General features: G+C 35.2%; 1 protein-coding gene across 10 annotated transcripts in view; it reads right to left on the bottom strand.

The window, feature by feature from the left end:
* LOC106168118 (rho guanine nucleotide exchange factor 10) overlaps window positions 1-22,338 on the bottom strand; it is a 33,072-nt gene that overhangs the window by 9,164 nt on the left and 1,570 nt on the right. For 3 of the 10 annotated variants that reach the window (XM_086996414.1, XM_086996421.1, XM_086996424.1), the window contains exons 1-17: window positions 21,747-21,858; window positions 15,769-16,517; window positions 15,083-15,353; window positions 14,541-14,763; window positions 13,902-14,015; window positions 11,748-11,888; window positions 11,132-11,182; window positions 8,528-8,796; window positions 6,354-6,596; window positions 5,700-5,876; window positions 5,242-5,358; window positions 5,039-5,131; window positions 4,401-4,625; window positions 2,149-2,240; window positions 1,571-1,737; window positions 1,121-1,236; window positions 708-826 (exon numbers count right to left, since the gene is read on the bottom strand). In XM_086996414.1, the coding sequence (XP_086852540.1) occupies window positions 708-826; window positions 1,121-1,236; window positions 1,571-1,737; window positions 2,149-2,240; window positions 4,401-4,625; window positions 5,039-5,131; window positions 5,242-5,358; window positions 5,700-5,876; window positions 6,354-6,596; window positions 8,528-8,796; window positions 11,132-11,182; window positions 11,748-11,888; window positions 13,902-14,015; window positions 14,541-14,763; window positions 15,083-15,353; window positions 15,769-16,445 (3,095 nt within the window). In that variant the 5' untranslated portion in view covers window positions 16,446-16,517; window positions 21,747-21,858. Of the gene's footprint in view, window positions 1-707; window positions 827-1,120; window positions 1,237-1,570; window positions 1,738-2,148; window positions 2,241-4,400; window positions 4,626-5,038; window positions 5,132-5,241; window positions 5,359-5,699; window positions 5,877-6,353; window positions 6,597-8,527; window positions 8,797-11,131; window positions 11,183-11,747; window positions 11,889-13,901; window positions 14,016-14,540; window positions 14,764-15,082; window positions 15,354-15,768; window positions 16,518-21,746; window positions 21,859-22,338 lie in introns of those variants that run through there. The other 7 variants (XM_086996419.1, XM_086996416.1, XM_086996415.1 and 4 more) reach the window with 7 other exon arrangements.

Below are 22,338 nucleotides of genomic sequence, written 5' to 3'. Positions count from 1 at the left end.
ATTTCCTCCTTAAAAAAACAGGCACGATTTTCATTTTAGTAGACTACAACTAATTTATCTTAGGCCAAAGAAGATCTGTCTACATTTTTTGTATAAAAGTCCAAATCAAATTTTCAGCATAATGCCTTTTTGTGAATCTGATCTCAGGAGAATAATCTAGTTTCAAGTCTGCATCCTGCTGTATTTTACTGTAAAAAACCAGCCTTATTAAGACAAACTGCATGGAAAATCACTGCTTTACAATTGCCATCACAACTGAGGACCTGACCTGTGGAAAATCTAGGTCAGAAAAAAACCTGCAGGAAGCACTGATAGTGATAGTGAAATGAACTATAGATGTCAGCACAGGTCACTACATAACTATATGTAGGCTTACTCTAATAATGCTTAATAATGCATAAGGACTCTACGATTAGCATTTCTACAAATATTAATTACTATCATTAATTGATAAATAATTTTGTAATGTTCAAAAATGTGCTACATCAGATATAGAAGGATTTTGACAGAATTACAAAGAGTTTTACATAATTATGTTTTACGTAATTATGTTATCTAAAGAGTGATAGCTTCTTCCATTTTACAAAAATATGAAATGTTAATAATTTCAAATCTGGATGTCTTTCAACTAACATATCTTATATTGTGCTCATAATTTTAAGTTTTACACACTATTGATTTTTATATTTATATAAAGTTTAACTCACTTTTCTGGAAACGTGATCTGAATTGTATAACTGTCGTACATGCGGAGCTGTTCATCTTTGGCTTGGATTTTTCTAAGAAGTTCGCGTTTCAGACTATCCATGGTTTCTTCAGAAAGAAGCTAGAAATTGAAAAATTAAATACTGGTAAATCATTTTACAACCAGCAACAAAAAAGCCCTACACAGAGCTGGAAGGAAAAGAAGTTTGCTGAATTTGTGGAAAATAGAGCAGATGAACATGAAGGGTGCTTGTATCATGTTTGCTCTGACTTAGACTGGGGGTGAGAATTGCTTTTAATTCAATATTTCTGACAATCTCCACCAAATCTGTGGTTATGGCATGTAGTCCCAAATACAAAATAAAATAATAATTTATAAAAACATTCCTCCTCTTGGTAAGCATACATCTCTTACCTCGTATTGATACCTCAGGGAAGAGATGAGGTTTGTCACCTGACCAACCACAGCAAAGTCATGCAGCATGTTGTCTAGTTCTCTACGGAGTTGCATCGCTCCCTCAGAGGAGTAATCTACAAAAACGTAATATATAAAATTTATCTTAAAATCTGACAGCTATGTTATATGACCTATTTAACAAAATTTTCAATTACAATCCACATGAATCACTGCAATATAATGAGACCCACTGACACCCACACCCCGTTGAAGATCAATGTATCACTACTGCATTATGTCAAAAGCAGAGGGCGGGAGAGGAGGGAGGAGAGGCCCCCTTTTTCCAAAAAAAAAAAAAAAAACTCCATTTATGAAGTTTGGTCAACTAAGGGGGTAAAAAAAAGCACCTTAATTCCCGAAAAAGACCCCCCCAACCCCCACCCCAGGCCTGTAAACCATAGGCCATACCTTTCACAGTTCCCTGCTTCAGTGAAGAGATTGTGGTCCTCCCTGGCTCCGACTTCACTGTCACCTGCATGTTAGGCGTAATGGCCGTGTCAACTAGCTCCACTTCATTGATAGGGACGTACCACTTCAGACGGTGCTTCTCAATCAGGCTACCACTCTCAGACTCCCTGAAACACACACATGGTTAAGAGTTGTAAGAAAAAGGTGGGAAAAATGGCCCTCAGTTGTTTTATCACCTGGGGTCTGAAGGCTGCTTGATAAGGTTGAAAACTGTGAAGAAACAAAATTGGATTTCTGATTTTAAATGGCTTTAGCCTCCGTCTCTATGGGGAAAAATAATACTATATTTGAGACTGGCTATAACCTTCTCCTCTCTGGGGAAAGATCACACTATATCTGAGACTGGCTATAGCCTCCTTTGTGCATGTACTTTGTTACCATGTCTTTTCTAATCATTAACTTATATTACAAATTACAGTACAGATTCAATGAATTAACTGTATTAATAGCAACCTTAAGACTGGCAAAAAGAAGTAATATTAACCATATGTGATACTACATCAGAGTGTACTACTTACTTTCTCTCTATACTGGTGCACATGAGAAGATCATTCAGAATGAGCAATCTTCTCATCTTAGACTTGTTGATGGTACCATGGACGTTATACTCCTACAAACAAGACAGGCTTTAGTTAAATTCTTTAATACTAAAAGACTATAAGTATATTCCAAGACAAAACACATTCAAGACATCAATTTTTTGGGTAAAATCGTTTCTTACTTTTCATGTGAGATGAATGTGTACTGAGAAGAAAGTACATCAATTTCCTTTTTTTAATTTTTGGTAAACAATGAAGTGAACCTTGAAAGTTTCCCACATCCATGTGAAAAATGAAGCATGTCATCTACTGTTTTTGGTGTTCAAAGCAAAAATATAAAGCTAATGTCACTCATTCAAACACCAAAGCAAACTGGAAATAGCTGAAGTGGAAGCTAGTCGTAAAGAGCTACAAGTCACTGAAAATCAGAGTTAAAGAAACAAAATACATCTAAGTTATGCATAGCAAATAAAGCATGTACTAGTAAACAATAAACAGATATAAATTTACTTTGCGGCATAATACCAATTTTGAAAATACTCACAAAAATACACACACACAAAGACATACACATTCAACCATTCAGTATAATTGTCCTCAGACATTCAAAATCTCACACCTGTGTTAAGCCTATACTGACAAGGCTAAAAACAAAAACAAAATGAAAAATTATATATCCTTTAAAAAGAAATAAAAATACAAAAGAAAAGAGAGAAGAAAACCACACAAATACACTTGCTTAGTATATAAATTTCAATGTATGATACAGAGAGCTTCAAAAAGGAAAGACCATGTAGTGCAATGTGAATTCAATCTAAAGAGGCATCCCTCACCTAGGCAAGGAGTTTTAATAACTCGCTGTACACAATACTGTATAAGAATTATTCAGAAAGTTATAATCTTAAAGCCCCCTTCCTCCTGTGCAAATGTCATCTGTATGCTGAACACAGTATGAGGTAGTGGTGGTGGGAGGATATTACCTCAAGTGAGTTTTGAATAATATTATCATAATTTTGAAGCTCCCTAATCATAAATGTTCACACCAGAGTCTGTTTGTATACTGATCATTTTTTTGCAAACAGCAGCTAAACTCATGACAATATAATTTAAGATTTAAAAAAAATCTGATTTGACACCATTAGTGACCTATAATAGAAATGCACCTGGGGAGCAAGAGAGAGAAAGAGCAAAGTGGCTTAATTTTCATTATATATAATAAAGTTATTAATTCTTTAATGGATCATCACCAAATGGTATCAATTCTAAGCTTTTTTTTCTGACTTATTTTGCAAATTTTGTCAAAATCAGTCCATAACTTTTTGAGTAAAGCTGTTACCGAACTATATAAATCTGATTTTAGCTGCTGATTGAAGACACTATCATAGCAACACAGCAGGCAAAAGTCTTTACTAGAGTTATAAATGATTTTTAAAATCAGAATATGTTAATTTTTCTACCTTCTGGGCAGCCTACAGCATGCATGAAACAAGAAAACAAGTGGTCAAAAAATGTCTTTCTTTTCATCTTTTCAAGTCCTACTGATAGCCACTGTGCTACCTATTACCCATTAAAATACAGGAAAACTTGAACATAAAACTTGAAACAACCACCACCATCATATTGTACAGAGTGATTTAAAAATATTAATAATTAATAATAATAATAATGATGATGATGATGATGATGATGATGATAATCACAATAACATTACTAGAAATAAGAATGCCATTATTGTCAAAAACAATTACAGATAATAATAAAAATATCAAAGCCAGCATTTTCCATCTCATTGTTTATCACTGTATCTCTTATAATCCTTAGTAAGTTAGAATGCTTAACTAGGATGGTCCACAGCATACATATAGTTGGTATTGTAATGTTACTCTAAATGGGTGTTATGGACAATTGCCCAGGCCAATATTAAACCTCTGCCTTAAGGGATTAGAATCACGAAAGCTAGCAAATAAACATTGTCAGGCACATATTCAAGATTGCAAAAGATAAGTTAAAGACTTTCTATATCCTTTGTGAAACATTACTTCTCAGGTTAAATTCTTAAAGTCTTTGTAAACACCAATTTTTGACACCAGTTCTTGTTTGACACTGCTCCCTAAACTCAGTTTTCAGTACAAAAAGAGAACCCTGCATCCTTCAAAAACTATCTACACATGCTGTAACAATCACCTCCAATTAATTAAATTCATCAATTTCGATTTAACAAATATACTTACAATCTGAGTCATATCGTCTTGCCTGACCAAAGCTCTGTTTCCTTCGTTGACGCCCTTTTTCATGACACTGACGTTAAGGTTGCTGATGATCTCTTTGGCTTCTCGTTTCTGTTCTGCTTGACGCTTGCACTCATTCAGTTTATGGGTCAGATTCTCCAGCTCCGTCAGCGCCCTCTGCAGGGCCATTCTGTCCTTGTGACCAGTAGGCGTGTGTTTTAGTAGATCCTGGAAAGTTGGTGAAAAAAGTTTCATTTAATTTCACTGTTTTGTGTTACAGTTCTAAAATGTGCAGTTTTAATACCACTCTAAATAGTACCAGAGCTGAAATCAAAAGGAAGTCATGGTCAACAACAAATACTAAATAAATTATATAATCATATTTTGCAACTCTGAACAAAGATTTCTTAACTGCCATAATATTTGGAGTCAGGGAAGCATAAATATGTATACTATCACATTTGGTTGTTGAATACAAAAACTGGTTTAATCATATCACAAAATGTATCTTATATTCGGTGAAAAATTTAGATCATAAAATTCTGACACACCACATACGTACCAAGGCACACATGTAGACATAAACACACATGCATGCATACAAATGCACACAAAATTCTGTGCCCCCAGTTTGTATCTACCTGTAATAACATAATAAACTGTGGAAACCTCTGTACTGGCTTCACCATTAATCCAAACAAGGACAGGCGGTCAGGGGCTTTGTTGATCTTCTCCTGGAAGTAAACACAACACATTGTGACATCTAACTGGTATTAAGTCAAAAATGAAAACTTTTGTATATAAGTTTTTATAACCTTAACCGACTTCAGCAACTACTATGTACCTTCAAGAAATCCCCAAATGAAGCCTTCTGTTTGGCGGCCATCTTTGCAGTGTCCATGGCTTTGGAGAAGTTGTTGACATAAGCACTGTATGCATCAAAGACGAGGTCCTTAGAAAACTGGAGAGTTAAAAGGACAATTATGTTAAAAAAAAACCTGTAAAGTTAACTTAAAGAGTGTTCATTGAAGCCCCCACAATTAAACTACATTTACAATTTAATTTGATAGACATGCCCTATTTTACAAAAAAAATTCATTTAAAATCATGACAGTTACCTTTAACTATTTCTATTCATAATGTGTGGTTACCATGGATTCCAAAACAATGTTAATTGCGGTTCCCAATATTGCTCTAAATATCAGAGATTCAAAAATGACAGTGAAAAGCCCCCCCCCCCCCCTGCCCGCTTTGAAATCACTGCCTACAGGCTTTTGACCATGATTTTTGGGCAGCACTCACAGAAGCAGTGAAAACATTCCCAATGCTCTCCTCCTTGTCCCAGTCAGTGACGCAAGCCTCCAGCTCTATCTGGAACATCAGGTGACACTGGAGGATGTCCGACACACGGTGAAAGATCACACGGACACGATCCATGCTCAATATGTTGGGGTCCAGCCTCAGGGGTTTCTCATAGTCCTGAAATATGAGAAACTAAAAGTGTAATAAAAGTTTCAAAAAAAAAAAAAAAAAACGTGAGGTACCCATTGTGATAATCATGCATTGAGAGGTCTGAGATTTTAACCTGCAACTTGTATCCTTAATATCTTAAAGATGACAAAAAATATTTTACAAAATGAAGCAATTTTCTTAATATAAGCTTTGAAAAAATAATTCAAAGTTTAAGGTAGTGTTGTTATGTACTTGGTGCATGTGTGGGATAGTGTGGTATTATAGTGATATAAGTAAAGGAGCAGACACTGGAATGTGTCCATTTTTTAATATTTCTATAAAAAAAAATCTAGCAACTTTCCAAGCCCCATCATCCATATTAAGGGTGGGGGAGAACAAAAAATCCTTATTTAGGAGTTATCTCTACATTCAACATTTTATTCAAATAAAAATACAAAAATGCTATCCTCATTTCAATCCCATGATTCAAACAGAGTCCCATACCTCCACCAGCCTCTTAAGAGACACCACGTAGGAATTCTCACTGTCAATGAGAGAAGCTAGAATGTGTCTCCTCTTCTTCTGCTCTGCTGTCAGATTATCTGGCTCTGGAGGCAGCTGAGGCGGAGGGTGCTTTTTGCTGCTCAGATACACATCTATAATCTGCGGTTCTTCGTTGTCCGGCTTCTTGTCTTGTTTGTTACGAAAGCTTCCGATTCTTCTCAAGTTACTCATAAAGGATGGGGCCTGAGGGGTACAAATGACATTTAATTTGTTAAAATATTATAAAGACTCGTTTTTTTTTAAAGGTTTTTTGTTAACAGCTCAGGTGACACTATTTGCTGCATATTGATACAAGTCAAAAGAGATACAGTGAGGCAAGAATTCATTTTAAAAGTTCATGTCTTGAAAACTTCTCTGATAACTTTACAGATATAAATCAGAAAAAATCATGATATCAAAATGACTAATTTAAATTAATTCTAAAAGCATTTTAACTGTTTTTTAAATTGTAACATTAATTGTTAAACTTCTAATATTACTTTGAATAAGAATTATAAGTATGAAAGGGATAAGCTTGTTTAAACATGGAATTCTTTAATGTGAAGGCATATACACCAAAGCTATAATGTATTAACATCTGAGCTTGCCATGTATAAGCATATGAATCAAAAGACATTTCTGTTATTATCATACATTATGCCATCAATATTATCATTATTATTATTATTATAAAACCACAGAAGTCACTCACCAAGAAAAGACAAAACACACCATATGGAAAAGCGTCAAAAACAGACAGATCATATATTATTGTATTATTATTATTATTATATATCACATCAAATAATTGCACAATGCACTGAAGGAAGACCCACTGTTACGCCAGTAGAAAAACTTGTCCCCAGTCAACCAAATTGAACTTATCAGAGAATCAAAGTCAAAAGTGAGACATTCTAGTGAACACCAGGTGGCAGTGCAGTGGTATATCCCACCAGGTGGCAGGGCAGTGGTATATCCCACCAGGTGGCAGGGCAGTGGTATATCCCACCAGGTGGCAGGGCAGTGGTATATCCTGCCAGGTGGCAGGGACGTGGTATATCCCACCAGGCGGCAGGGACGTGGTATATCCCACCAGGCGGCAGGGCAGTGGTATATCCCACCAGGTGGCAGGGCAGTAATATATCCAACTAAACATTTAATTTCCATGTTCCAGAGACAAGTTTTTGGCCCCCGATGGTCAAGTCAGCTGTAAGCAGTACTCTATGCTAGACATGACAACCAAATCAGAAGCATTGTGAAGCAAGGTCTATTTCATAAATATGAACTTTGGATTTAATTTTGATGAAGATAATACACCGAAAATGCTTCCAAAAAGGCTTTAATGCAATGAAGTTGCTTAACATTCCTATTACACAACTTCGACCAAATGAATACAATTTCATAGTGAATAAAATTTAAGATGATTAATGTAACCAAAATTAAAAGAATAACAACTGTTCATATGAAATTCATATTTCACAAAAAAAAAAAAAAAAAATTACACAAATCATAATGCAATAAATTCCTTTGTACACCATTACAGTGGATATAGCAATTATTGTGGAAAATGTGCTTGCCATTGGACCACATGGACCTATCCCTTGGTAATAACTCTTTAAAGATTATAACAAACTTTTTATTAGAAAAAAAAATGAACTAACTTTGAATGTCGAAATGGATTCATTAACCACTGGTAAGTATGGGAAAATCATTGTTTGTCTCAAGAAAAAGCCTTTTTGGCCAAAGTGAACAGCTGTTATCCCTTAATTCTTTTTCCAATTTGAAAGCACATTCTGAGATGAGATTTTCTATAGTTTATGAACTGATGGTTAATTTGATTAGCTTGATTAAAACAGCTCACAGCAATTCTTTTGTTCTAGTCAGACTAATATTTGTTTTAGGAAGATTGTTTGTTGCATTAAAACATGGTCTAAATAGAATGGCTGAATCAGATTTTGAGTTTCCTAATGGAATTGCCTCAATATTTTCTTTGAGAATATTAATTTTGAAAATAATATATTATAAAATTATAACAAAAGAATGAGACAAATTCCAAAATAAGTTTCAAAATCAGACTGAAGTGACCATTCTATTTCACATTTTATGAACAACCACAATCCCATAATGCCAAGTACCTCCTGTGTTGGCAACTCATGAGCGGACTTAGCTCGAACTTTTCTAACCGAGGTCGAAGACATTTGGATAACATTTTCATAAACCTTATTGGGATCCAGTCCTCTCGGAAGGGTCACAGAACCAGGCGATGGAATCTCCTCTCCCTCAAAATCTGAATATTCCTCGAATTCTTCCGAACCCCAGCCATCGTCATCATCATCATCATCGTCAGGTTGATCAGCGCCCTCTACAGGTTCGTAGATGTCATCTGGATTGCTGTCTGAGTCTTCTGAAAATGGATACATTTTTAAATCACTATTTTCCATGAGCACACTTAATGGTGTCTTAACTGTTTGTGTAAATGGATAAAATTGTAAAAATGTTAGAACAACTACCTCTCCATTGCAATCTGTAAGAACAATCATAATAATTTTATTAATTTTTCTTAACAATATTTCAATAGAAATGTAAGCATTTTATACCTGCATTCCAATCTTGTAATCTGTCAAGTTCACGTCTTTAATTTTTAAGTACAGAAACTCAAATTGTCAATTATCAATACAATAAATAAATACAACTACTGCCATCAAAATTCATCTATATAATAAATGAAATACTATTTAATGAGAAATTATTTCTTCCATATTCACTCAAATAGCACTAAATATGTCTGGAGCTAAATGTAACTCCTTCCGAGCCTCATAATATTGTCATATACATCAAGATAACGATGCATTCCATTTAATATCTAGTGGAAGAACAGTAAAAAAACAACATTCCATTAAATATCTAGTGGAAGAACAGTAACATACAACATTCCATTAAATATCTAGTGGAATAAAAGTAATGTACAGCGTTCTGCCATGTTTCAAAACTGAAGCATTTCATTCACCATGTTATATGATGTCTTTCTATAAACCAGGCAAGTGCTCTCAACAGCCAGTCTAATTAAGGTATTAAGAGGAAAAGAGGGAAACATAAGACATTCCTTCATTTTCTTGAATATGCTATCTTTCCTAATTATATAAAAGATATACAAATTTTGCCACTATTTAAATCATTTAAGTTTGTATATTACTATTATTATTTTTTTTTTTTATTTATTTTTTTTTTTGTCGTAAGCATACAATTACACCATGACTTCAGACCACCTATCCATTATGATAATAAAATACTGTATTTCTACTAAAGCAGAACAGGAAGCCTAGAAAATTGAAAATACATCTTAAGGATGGGATTGTTAAGTTTTAGAATCATCATCATATTAGTACTACAAAAAAGTGAAAGTGAAATCTGTAACAATTGGAATTATCTCATTATTATTATTATTATTGTTATTATTATTGTAATTATTATTATTATTATTCAGGTTACAAATCAAGAGTGCCATAATTACACTAGCACTGGTGCTAACAGGTAGTTTTTTTCATGATATAAAGCTGGATAAATTAGTAGGACAGCCAGTTTGATCTACTGATCCAGGTGGTTTTAAATTGTCATCATAATTACCTCAGAGTTTTCACCAAAAACCTCATTCAATATAATTTACTTCACACACCCTTCCTCTTGTATAAACCATTTATCCAATGGCATAATCCAACAACTTGCTCTGAGACTCATAAATATATGTATGATGTATTAATCTTTCATTTCAATTGACCCCACCTCCACCCACCAACGCAACATATTCATAACTTTCAGATTAATATTTTAATTTATTTGTTAACCTCACCAGAAAATACTCCCTCTCGTGCATGCATACACGCACACACGCACACACACACATGCTCTACTAATATTCAGTTAGTTCCAGTATTATATCATACCCCAGCCCCATGACATGGTAGATGTCAAACATAAAGTGACTTGACCCCAAGTTCCCCCTCCCCCCCACCCCCCAAAACACACACATGCTCATAATTTACATCTATCAAATGTAATCAAATGATATACCAAAACTTAAATACAGTTATACAAACTGTTTGTGCATAAAGTAACATATAATTGTTTCACTATCTATATGTCAAACACAGGGTCATGGTAAATATCACTCTCTACTGAAACCAACTCATGCAAAGACACATCACATACTATATGTACACACTCAACAACATGGTACAGTGGAACCAATTAAATCAACACAAGATATATGACTTTAGTCAAAAATGCAAAAAAATGGCAGACATAACAATGTAAATACTATAATTTCAAACATGATAGTATATGTTACAATCAAAGAAATCCCTATCAAGCAGTGAACTAGAAATGACCAGTCGGGAAGAAGGATGGTAACTGCTCTGGTGGAGATGTGCCCTTTAAGTCATTCTACACAGCTCATATGTTGACTCCATTTTAAACATAAAATGCCAACGAAAATAATTCTATCAGCCAATTGTATCAAATCATTATTGATACATGTATAATTTCCTTGTCTAAAAACACATAATTTCATCTAGACTGTGAATAAATAAATTTCTGCTGGATTGGAATGCGATAAGAGGAAAACCTCCACTTGTAAACTTTGACAGAACTTCCAGGGTTATCAGATTACACTATTTATGATGTTAATGTATTAGACTAAGTTTATGTATGATGTAATACATCCAACCTACACCTATACTTACCTATATCCTCATAAACTCCTGCACTGGAGTTAAACATCACGGAGCGAAAATCTAAGGTTGATTTTAAATAATTTCAAAATAAATGCTTATTAATAATCTATTTACAGTTACAGTTATCTTGTTATAAAACAGATAATTTTTTTCAAATTATTCCTAATCTACACTCAAATCTATCACCATGAATTGTTATCTTTTCAACTTAAAAGTGTTATGGAAAATCAACAAAAACGTTAATGTTAAACATAAATACTGTCCCAGAAAAAAACTGATTGAAATGTAAATATGCCAGATTGTTTGAAAATAAATAATATGGTTGACCAATACAAATTCTCAATCAGTCTCATAATAAATGTTAATTGTTTCATTAAATATACCGACCAATAAAATAAAAGTGTTTTTAAGTACATAAACTAGCAGAGAATTAAAAAATCTTTTGGGTGGGCATTAATTAGCAAAATTCTGAACTTATTCACTATAATGTTAAACATTAAGCCAAATAAACTCACAGACATAAAAAATGAAGACTGTTAGAAACATAAAAATGTTCACTAAAATGATAAAAATAAACATTTTCTTTAACAAGGCCAATAATTAGCCAAACCCACTGCCTACTCACCTGCCATGTTAGAGGCAGTCCCAGCATGGTCATCATAGACAAAATAGGCTGGTTCTTCTTTTTTAACTTGACCTTGACCTATATCTGCTTGACCTTGACCTTGACCCTGAAGGTCCCCAGCATCCTTAGCAATATTTTCATCTGAAATTTATTGAAAGAGCAATAGACATTACGGCTAAGACAAAATTCATGGAGTAGTTTTCAAAAAGAATGTTTGCCAACTTGTCTCTATGGAAATTTGAATAAAATGTAAGAGAAAAGATACCAGCAGCAAGCTCTGTCATGGTATTATCTATATATTTAACATGTAGATATAATGACCCACTAACTTACAATGACTCAAACTAGTTTCTTTGGGCCTAAGTCAATTTTAAAACTTTTCCTGAATAAAAATACTTTAGTTGTTGTTCATACTTCAATTACAAGTACAATAAAATATATAACTACACAACTGCAGCAACTTTAGCCCAAGTACCCTGTTACTACTATACTGCTATGCAGCTATTGCAACCTCACCCAGTAAATCACAGCGCAAAGCCTTTAAATGTTATTCTGTGTGGAAATTATTCATATCATTAGTGACAATAACAGGGAATAAAAACTAAACACCAATGGGGCAGCAAGATTAGGAGGTCTTCAGTACTGCATAACATCACATGAAACTAGTAAAAGTGCAAAAATTCAGTTGAGGTGGGGTGCACTTTATGTGCCAAGAATGTCCTCTTAATAAGCACTTTAAAAGTGATCCCTAAAACATGGTGAATTAGTACTGTGGTGCAACTGATAGCAATTCAACAGAACTTTGGAAAGAAAACAACCAAAATGACATCCCTGGATAAATTTTGTCAGCTTTGATTTGTTGCTGTCTCACACTAATGCCTGCTGTTATTTCTGATCAACTCTCCTTCAAATCTCGCTTGATTTCACGTGGAGTTGTGATGTTTTGGATTATCTGGGATGATTCTCATTCTTAGCATTGTGTAAGTAAACACTGACTTTTATCCATCAGAGATGGGACAAACTGGGTATAAGAGCATGAAACAAATTTATCAATGATTGCAACTTCTGGCCCAGACTCCAACCCCCCTCTCCTCCCAACATACACACACACCAAGAGAAAAATGAAAATGTTATATTAATTTTCTGTTCATAGTCTTTCTTTTGGCTGACATTCTTTAATATGGCTGATTATGCATGTCCTAGTATAAATCTCAACAGGAAATGTTCACTTAATTTGATGGCTGAGTAAAGAGTGTCCCACATATAAAACTTTCCCCACTGTTTTATTGTGAAACTGCTGAGAAAAATTGAACACAAGATTTCTGGTTTCCATTACAGTTTCATTACACCATAACCTCCTCTAAATCAAACAAAACATCAGCAAGTTCATGGTGAAAACTTTGAACCAGGTTTGTATTGGCTTGAATTTGATCTGGTTGAATGTCTGGTTTAAAATAATTTTATCTTGGGAAAAGGTTTTATTGTGATGTTCTTTAAAATTTAAAACAGTTATTATATTCTGACTCTGCTTTAAATACAATCTACTATAGAGCAATTCAGTTCAATAATCCATTTTATGGTTTTATGGTTTAATCTTCAAGTAAGTTTCAGTTTTTTATAGATTATTCATAGACACAGAAACCATAAAATAGTGAAAAGAATGTATGTTCTTAAATAAAATATAAACTACACCAATGTTATAAGCCAAGCCATGTTATAAGAGCACAAAACATAACAAAGACACACAAAGATGGGTCTAAACCTCTTTATATCCCAACTCTAAGATATCAGAAACTAATAAATAAGCAGTTACAAACCAGCATGCTAATTCTGTGGGAAAAAGAAACCTGGGCTGTTTTAAAGTTTTGGGGGTAAAAATTGGAGAAAAGATGGGAAAACAAGACCCCTGGAGGGGTATAATTTTCCCTCTCTGTTAATAGTTTTTGTGGGAAAAATGGGAGGAAAGATGGGAAACAAGACCCAAAAACGGAGAGGTATACCTTTTCCCACTATGTGAAATGGGAGAAAACATGGGAGAAAAAGATGGGAAAACAAAGCACCCAGAGAGGTATAATACCTTCTCCCACTATGTGAAATGGGAGAAAAAATGGGAGAAAAAGATGGGAAAACAAAGCACCCAGAGAGGTATAATACCTTCTCCCCCTGGGGCTGGACTAATCAAATAGCCATAATGACCCAGTGCAGGTTTTTTATTTTTCTTCTTAGCTGCACGCCACAACACGTCGTAGGAAGAAATGACATCCAGTGCTGCAAGGCCAAATTGGGTTAGGATATATATATATATAGATGGCAGACTGATATTTTGAAATTAAATAAAATAATAAATAAAACTCCTTCTTCTCAGCAGGGCTCAAAGGCAAAGTGCCACATCACCATATTAGGTATTATTATGATCAAGCAAATCCCAACAATCACAGCAGTAATCTAGGATATTAACATTAAAATACTACGAAACATAAACGTGCACAGTTGCAGCACTTGCATACACATGCAGGACGGGGAACAGCACCAGGCCAAGGGGGTAACAACACCAAGGCAAATCAAATATAAATAAGCCCCTTTATACCCCAAAATAAATCCAAAAAAAAACATTTTTGGAATACTTGAAAGCAACCAAGTTTAGTTTGTTTGTCCAATAATAATAATAATAATAATAATAATAATAATAATAATAATCAGTCAATCTCTTATTGCACCAAATGCACAATCACATGAAAAGTTTTCTCTAAAAACGAAAACTATTCAAAGACAACAATCATCTACTTTTCTCACCATCTGGCTTCTGCGGTCTACTGTTCACAACAGTTTGATCAGAAACTGCTAAGCTTTCCACCGGAACATCGTCATATGGCATCTTTGACTGAACATCCACTTTGTTATCTTGGTCATGATTGGCTGATGCTTTGTTATCTGAGTCCTGATTGGTTTGTTCTGTCTTTTGGCTTTGTGGGCTTGTTGCATCTCCATTTTGTTCTTCAGGGACATCTTCATACAGCTTAGTAACAAATATAATGAAAATAATGTGACTTTGTTTGAAGCCAAATGTTGTTTTTAAAAAGCTTCGATAGTTTGCACTAACAATACAAACCAAAATATGTGTTATTCTAACCCCCCTCCCCTGCACCCACCATAAAAAGCTCTAAGGAAAATGTAATTCATATTTGGGGATTTCTTTAAGTTGTTACAAGCATTCAATTTTTTTTAAGTCTAATGACTGCATTGGATCCTATGAAGTAATAAAATAAGAAATAACCTTTCCTTCTTTTGTTTTAATGTCAGTCTTGTTTTTATTACCATTTTGACCAGTAACTTACTTCTTCCTTGACCTTTGACCTTTCCTGGGCAGGTGACACTTCTTCTGGAATGTCATCATAAATTGCATCGTTCACATAATGGTTATATTGACCATTTGTTAGTTTCTTGGCCACAGGAGTGATCTCATCCCTCGGTAGAAGTGGTGGGGGTGAAACAGCTGTTGTAACAGCTGTTGTTCCACTGGAGGTCTCTTCTATCACCTGCTCCATATATATTGCCCCTGGCACTTCTTTTTCTTCTGCGGTAATTTTGTTTTCTGATGAAAGCAGACTTAAAGGCAAAAAACATTCATGCTAGCAAGTATATAATATCAATAAACAAGGCAGCAAAGCCAGCAAATGTACAGTCATAAAGCATAAAAAATGTCCATTTTCAAAACTTTTTTTACATCATATCAAATAAGCAATTTGCTATAATTTTTTATATGATCAAATAACAAAATTGTTGATTTGGGAAAAATATCAAAAGAACAATTTTAAGTGTCCAATTTGCTCCATTCTGAGATTCTGAACATAGTGAATGACTGAATCTGAAAAACTGTAAAGATATGAATTAATTTCCATTTTTGACACTTCACTACACAATACGCGATAACAGATTTACCATTATTTTTACAAAGTCAACTAAGAAAATTGTCAAAATGCAGAAAATGTTATGCTTCAGTAAAAACTTTATTTCCACTTACCCTGTAGAATATATAACAGGTGTCTGAGGCATAGGAATGTTGGGAGTTTCACTGAAAATTTTTGTCATTTCTTGGACCTTAGAGACACCTGGTGGTGGCACAGACACCGTGTCATCATATGCTCCAGATTCTTCTATTGCACTTTCAAAATGCACATGGCTTTCCTTCTTTGAATTGAAATCAGTTCCTTTTCCTTCTGCTAAGTTTTGTTCTTGAGATGAAAGACTGGCTGAATCTTGTTCCATTACAACCGATAAATTAACAGGATGGGCCATTTCATAGTCTTCTACAGCAGAGGCAGGAAAAGCTGGACTGTTTTCTAAAGTTCCTTCCAAATCATCATCTCCTGCTGTTGTTCCCTCTCCAACAAGCCCTTCATCGATGTCATCAAGGTTGTAAGATCCTGTCGCAGCCAAAGTGCTGTTATCACCACAACTTTCTGCAGAATCCTCAAAATTTTGACCTGAATTTGTCCGATTAATACCAGTCTCTAGAGCTCGTTCAAGAACTCCTTCAAAATCCCCACTCTCGGTTAACTTTGACCTTGGCCTTGTTTGACCTCGGTCAAAGTCCATGCCTTCCTCGAAGTCTCTGTCTGTGGCCTGTTTGTAGCTGGACTGTCGCCAGTGTCCAGGTGCAGGCAAGGTGGAGTTACTTTTGTCATCTTTCTCTGACATTTTTATAACGACCCAAGATGCACAACTGGTGTCTTCAACATGTTCTTGATAAGCTCTCTAGTTAAGTGAGGCCTGAAAAGATACATTATTGTAATTATTGGTTTATCACAAGCTGATAGAACTAATGTTCCATGACCTTTGAATTCCTTTAAAGGTGGAAATGGCTTTTTAAAGGGATGGGGGGGGGGACACATCTTTAACATTCACTGATTATAATTTTGCATCTTGTATTCTAATTCTTCATGGCCTGATACCAACCCACTAAAATTATTCCAATTATTCAACATTATGAATAATTACATGCATGGTCTCCCTTATAAATATTTTTCTGACTAAGTTTAATGCAGATGTTTTTAAACTGGTGTCATTAAAATTAGCAAAATTTTAAAGTCATGTTAGTTTATAACATGTCTATTTTGGTTTTGTTAACATTGCGTAATGGTGACTTCCTGAATTTTTACTTCTGATCACTAGTTATTTATCAGCCATGTTTGCACACAAGTTATAGTGACCTACTAGTACATTTGTAACTTAGCACAAGTCTACAGTGATTACGTCGTAATAGGAATCTTCCATGATAGCCCATAACATCTCTCACATCACAAATCAGACACTGGTCTGCTGAAACAGTTACTATAGTCTACAGTATTTTTTTTCTTTTTTAAGGATATCCATCCACGTCAAGAAAATGTTTAGCATTCATCCCATGAAGTGTGTGAGTGTCAAGGTAAAAGTTAACCTGTTGAGTTGTGGAAAAAGCACTGTTAGTACATGAATGAGTGCAATGTGACAGAGATAAAAAGGATTATCTAGTCTCACTTTATGATACTTCTCAACCACTGGATCAGAATATATATCATTATCACTTTGTTATTTTACTCATGTTTAGAAGCTTATGTCACACATTTAGTGTAAACAATGTTGAAACAGTTCTTTTATTACTATATCAAATGTTTGGTAGACAAGTTGTGAACTTGAAAAAGAAATCATTCTCAATAACAAGCCTCCCTTCACAAAATATTTAACTCTTTTTCAGATACTGAAAACAGGTATCATTTAAGGAGACAAAACACGAAATTTACTTTGCTCCAATTTAATGAGAGAATGTATTGAAATTTTTATTCAAATCATAACGAACATAATCATTAATAACATCTGAACATGTTAATTATCTTAGGAAGAAGGTATTTAAACAGCATTCCATTTTATGTATTAATTTAAGAGGCTAACACCAGTCTCAAACACACTGAATTTGAAAATATACATATCAGACCAGCCAACTTTTCCTTCAGGAAGATGAGATATCATAACCAATGTGAAACAGCAAACTAAATCAGGGATTTCTTTCTACTAAATGATACTAAATGATTGCTGAGGATAAACAAAGAGAAAATCAGAATAAAACGAAGGTTGGCACTGAGCAGTACCTGTGGCTCCAGGTCAGCTAGGATTGAATACCCCACCCCCTAGAGCAATGACCCCAAACAAGCAGACAATGACCTCATTGTGCTCATGTCTACCTGTATATATTATAGATCTATAGCAGCAGTCTGAGCAGTAGAAGTAGTAGTAGAAAAGAAGTAGTAGTACTTAGCACTTTAGTAATGTGGCAGTTTCACTGCATGGAATGCTACACTTTAGACATTTTTTTTCTTTGTTTCAGCCAAACAAGTGATTTCCACCTCCACAAAAATAACGACTTGACAAAACATGAAAAAATGTTTTCCTAAAATCAGCCAGAGTCAACTCTTTTTCTCTCAGCAAATAGAACCAGACATAAGCCTAAGTTTAAAAAAAACTCGGAACATTTATTGAATTTCTAACAAGACAAATCTTAGGAACCATCAGAATTGAATTAGAAAAAAAGGAATTCCACGTTTCCGCAGAAAAAGTTCATGTCTGTAGAACAAGGCAGTTTCTCACACTGGCAGGGGTCTGGGCTGGTCCACACGATGTGCTTCACGGATTTCCAATGATCATAATGTTGAATAATATTACAGTTATATAGGTCAATGTATTCAGTGGGAACAACTCACGTGGGCGACCTCATTGTGTATCTAACAACTTAAAGGAGGCAGAGATGCCTTTATCAAGTTGACAATCTGCCACACTCTTAAACCAAGCTCATTTTTTATTTTTTTAATATTACAGAAGAAAATGAAGCCCTCTGGTGGTGATAAAGTTCACTTGAAGATATCTACACTTAGTACACTGGTAATACAGACATGTTTACTTGAATTGAATTCTGATGGAAATTCAGTCTGTTGATCATCCTTCTGCACAAAACTCAAGTCTGAACCAAGATGGGGAGAAGGGGGCTGGGGGGGGAGAGGGAGAGGGGGCAATTGTTACACACATAGTACAACACTATTACTAAGACACGTAAATAGTGCTTAGTATCATAGTAAAACACGCTGAGGGAGTGACTGAAAGCTATGTAAGGTACAGCATCAATTTAGTGTAAATTGAAAAGTATATCCTTATACCATGATGTATACTTGTGGTTTCTATTATAAGATATCAGTAGAAGTCATGCATAACAGGCATTATGGCAGCTGATTTTAATAAGGATCATATACGTGTGGAACATGATGCAGAAGACATTTACTGACTGTGAGAAAAAATAATACTGTAATAGTAATAAAGCACAAGTAAATGTATCACGCCAAGATAACATATCCTTATTACTCAATCTATTAATGGGAAAAATTGTGAATATTAAAGGCAGATCGCACATTCATATAGCAAATTAAACAAAAAAAGAAATTTCCTAAAAACTTCATTAATATTCCATATTGGCCAAGATATATCCTATCTAAAACTGTTGAGCAAATGAAACTCCAATGAGCTATTTTCCAATTCTATAACTGTACAAAAGAGACGTTAAATGATCTCCTCTAAATAAGCCATCTTCCATATCTAGGTATATCCTGCAAAACATACAATTTTTGATTATTAATAAGTTTCCAAAGTGACTCATGTATGATATATACTACTAGGACTAAGATTCAGATGTTTGTTTTAGGCGCCAAAATGGAGACATTGGAAACATCTGATAAATGTGATACTAAGAGAGATGAAGAAAAAAACATAGACACTCCCAAAGAAACCTAAAGAATGACAAGAGATTGGAAAAGAGACATTCCAACAGGCTTTTTTAAAAAATAAGGAGGGTAATTGACACTAAAGCAAGGTTTGCAAGGAAAAATTAACCAATCAACAAATATTTCATCACACTGTCTGTACTACTCTCATTCAGTAAGGTCAAAGAAGACTAAACATTTAGTCTTAAAACTAAGATCAACTTTGGAAGGAAAGTTCTTGAGAACATGCTTTGTGGCTGTGTTCAGACAATGACAATTGGACATCAACTTGTTTAAGATCACATGACATCATCATACTGAATCTTAACCAGTTTACACCCCAGCAGAAAACCATTCCAAGAATCCATTCTAATGCACCAAACAGAATGTAACATGCTAGTAATTGTAAAAGGAGCTAAAGCAAGAGAAAGAAGACTGAAGAGGACTTTTTTTCTTAGGGAAATTAAGAGTCGGTGTGAAAATCCTGACAGGATACGAATGCACTATACTGAAACCTTACTAGGGGAAACTTGGGGAAATTGTTCTTTAACACTAACAGTAAGTCTTCTAAAGCAAAGAAGCCATTTCAAGGCAATAGATATCACTTTTTTCACTTTGAGCTCATTCCCTTTTACATCAATGGTCTACCTGATCAATTCAACTCTGTGGAGACTCTCGCTGAGTGCAATCACCTTAACTGAATGAAACACTTCCTCTTGTTTGCAATGTACTCAGACAATCACCAGCTTAGCTGTATTCTACTCAATGCCAAGTCATTCAGTTTTGCTGACTGCACTCAGCGAGAGTCCTGATGTAGTTAGATCATTATACATAGACTGATGGTGTCAATGGGAATGAGCCCTTGGTGATTTTTGAGATGTAGTCTTTGTTTTTCTACATATAGCAGAATACAGTACCTTTCTTAACTGTCAAAAATTAAAGGCTGTAGGCTAAATAAGTATGAAATGACCAACTTAATTTGGGGTCACCTGGTCACATAGTACTTGGGGGTTTTGCATGCACCTCCGCAAGATGTTGTCACTCCCGGGACCTGTAAGATATTGCTCAAAGTGACTTAAGCTGTTAACATGGTTTTCTGCTTCCTCTCTCTCTCTTAGGCCATTCACATCAGAACATTAACCGCGGTTGAGTTTACTCCGATTAAACCGCGGTCAACCAAACCGCGTTCACAATGACACCGGCAGCGATCAGTAGCGGTAGAATCTCAGCATGCGCTCTTTACTAGAATCTGTGAAACGTGACGGGAGCTCAAATGACGATATACTTGTGCGGTTCATATGTAGACATCCGGTCTTGACCGCAGGCAGGAGTTTACTCCGATTATACCCACCTCCCGATCTGGGTTATTTCGACCGCGGCCAGGGCTACATCGTCCATTCACATTAGAAAAGTTAACCGCGATAGGACCGAGGTCAGGCTTTGACCGCAGTTAAAAGTGCTAGTGTGAATGGGATATCTGTGTGTGTGTGTGTGTGTATAGTCACCAAAGTCGCAGGGAAGACTGTTCATTTTTCAGTTTTATGAGGATAAGCTCACACATGTACAGCTGGTAGGCAAAACAGGATGATGATTTCATCAGAACAACCACATCTACATGTTTCACCCGTCAAAGCTTAACTTTGGGTCGTGACTACCCTACACTTCTTTCAATTATACAGTAGCTTCCCTTTATTGTTTATCCTTGTCACTCTGCCAAGCACTGTGCTATAATACATACTGGGGCTGAACAGTGAAGAAACTAGTATTAATCCAGCAGTAATCTGGCCAAGAAACAAATACTTCTACTCTTGTCTGATCTTTCACATATATGTCTCGCCAATTATAATTATATTACAATTTATAATCACTGCAATTGTTAGTTACATATGATTTTGGGTGAGACAACATTAAAAATACGACCTCCGTCACCAATCTGATCCCTCACTCCGCATGCCGACCTTTAGGTCTGGACCACGGCTAAACAATGCCTTATCTCCGGTGATATATAATATTTATACCTGTAGTCTCTGTGCATAGCCAAGCGTCAACGTGTTGACATTATGCAGTAGGGCTCTTATCATGATTTAGCTCGTACATTTTCGTGTCAGGTTTTCCTTTCACCCCCTGTTGCACTAAGGTACAGAGATAGTTCAGGAGCAGGATCTGTATAAACTACTGATTGAAGATGAAGAACATCAGCGTCTATTTTCGTACTCACCCTGACTTTATTAACTACTGACATGCCCAAATATCTCTTCCCTATTACTACTTCCATTAATTTCCTCCTGTTTAGGTAGAAAGTAGGTCATGTGATACCAGTTTATTTATGGCTCTGATTGGTTGGATTTTTATGCAAGACAGGAGCAATTCAACGTTTTGTGTGAAAGAAACATTCAGATTTTAAATATTGATATACACACTTTCACGCAAAAGGTACAATTTTAGATAACCCAAAAATGTGTGATAGACAGCCTTCTGAACTGCCCCACTGTTAGAGGTGAGCTCGGGAGTAACCCAGTTCTGATTAGTATACTTGCCCTGGCGGTTAAAACTGGTCCCATCTTAGACTGGGTTCTCATATACTATAGATCGATCTTACAGGATCAATCCATCTCCGAGGGGTTTCTCGCTTAAGTGCTTTTAGCTTAAGCGGCTTAGATGTTTGGCACGCCTACTGAAGCTGATAAACGATAATTAATTGCCAACTAGCAGCTTCACTAGGCGTAACAAACATCCAAGCCGCTTAACTTGTTTGCAGTTTAGCGAGAATCCCCTCCAAGATATATCGATCCACAGTTAGTACGATAGAG

Source organism: Lingula anatina, chromosome 9, assembly GCF_051362555.1.
Source record: "Lingula anatina isolate TDL-2025a chromosome 9, LinAna3.0, whole genome shotgun sequence".
NCBI classification, from domain to species: domain Eukaryota; kingdom Metazoa; phylum Brachiopoda; class Lingulata; order Lingulida; family Lingulidae; genus Lingula; species Lingula anatina.
Note: the sequence above shows the minus strand (reverse complement) of the source record. Positions and strands in the feature narration are given on the sequence as shown.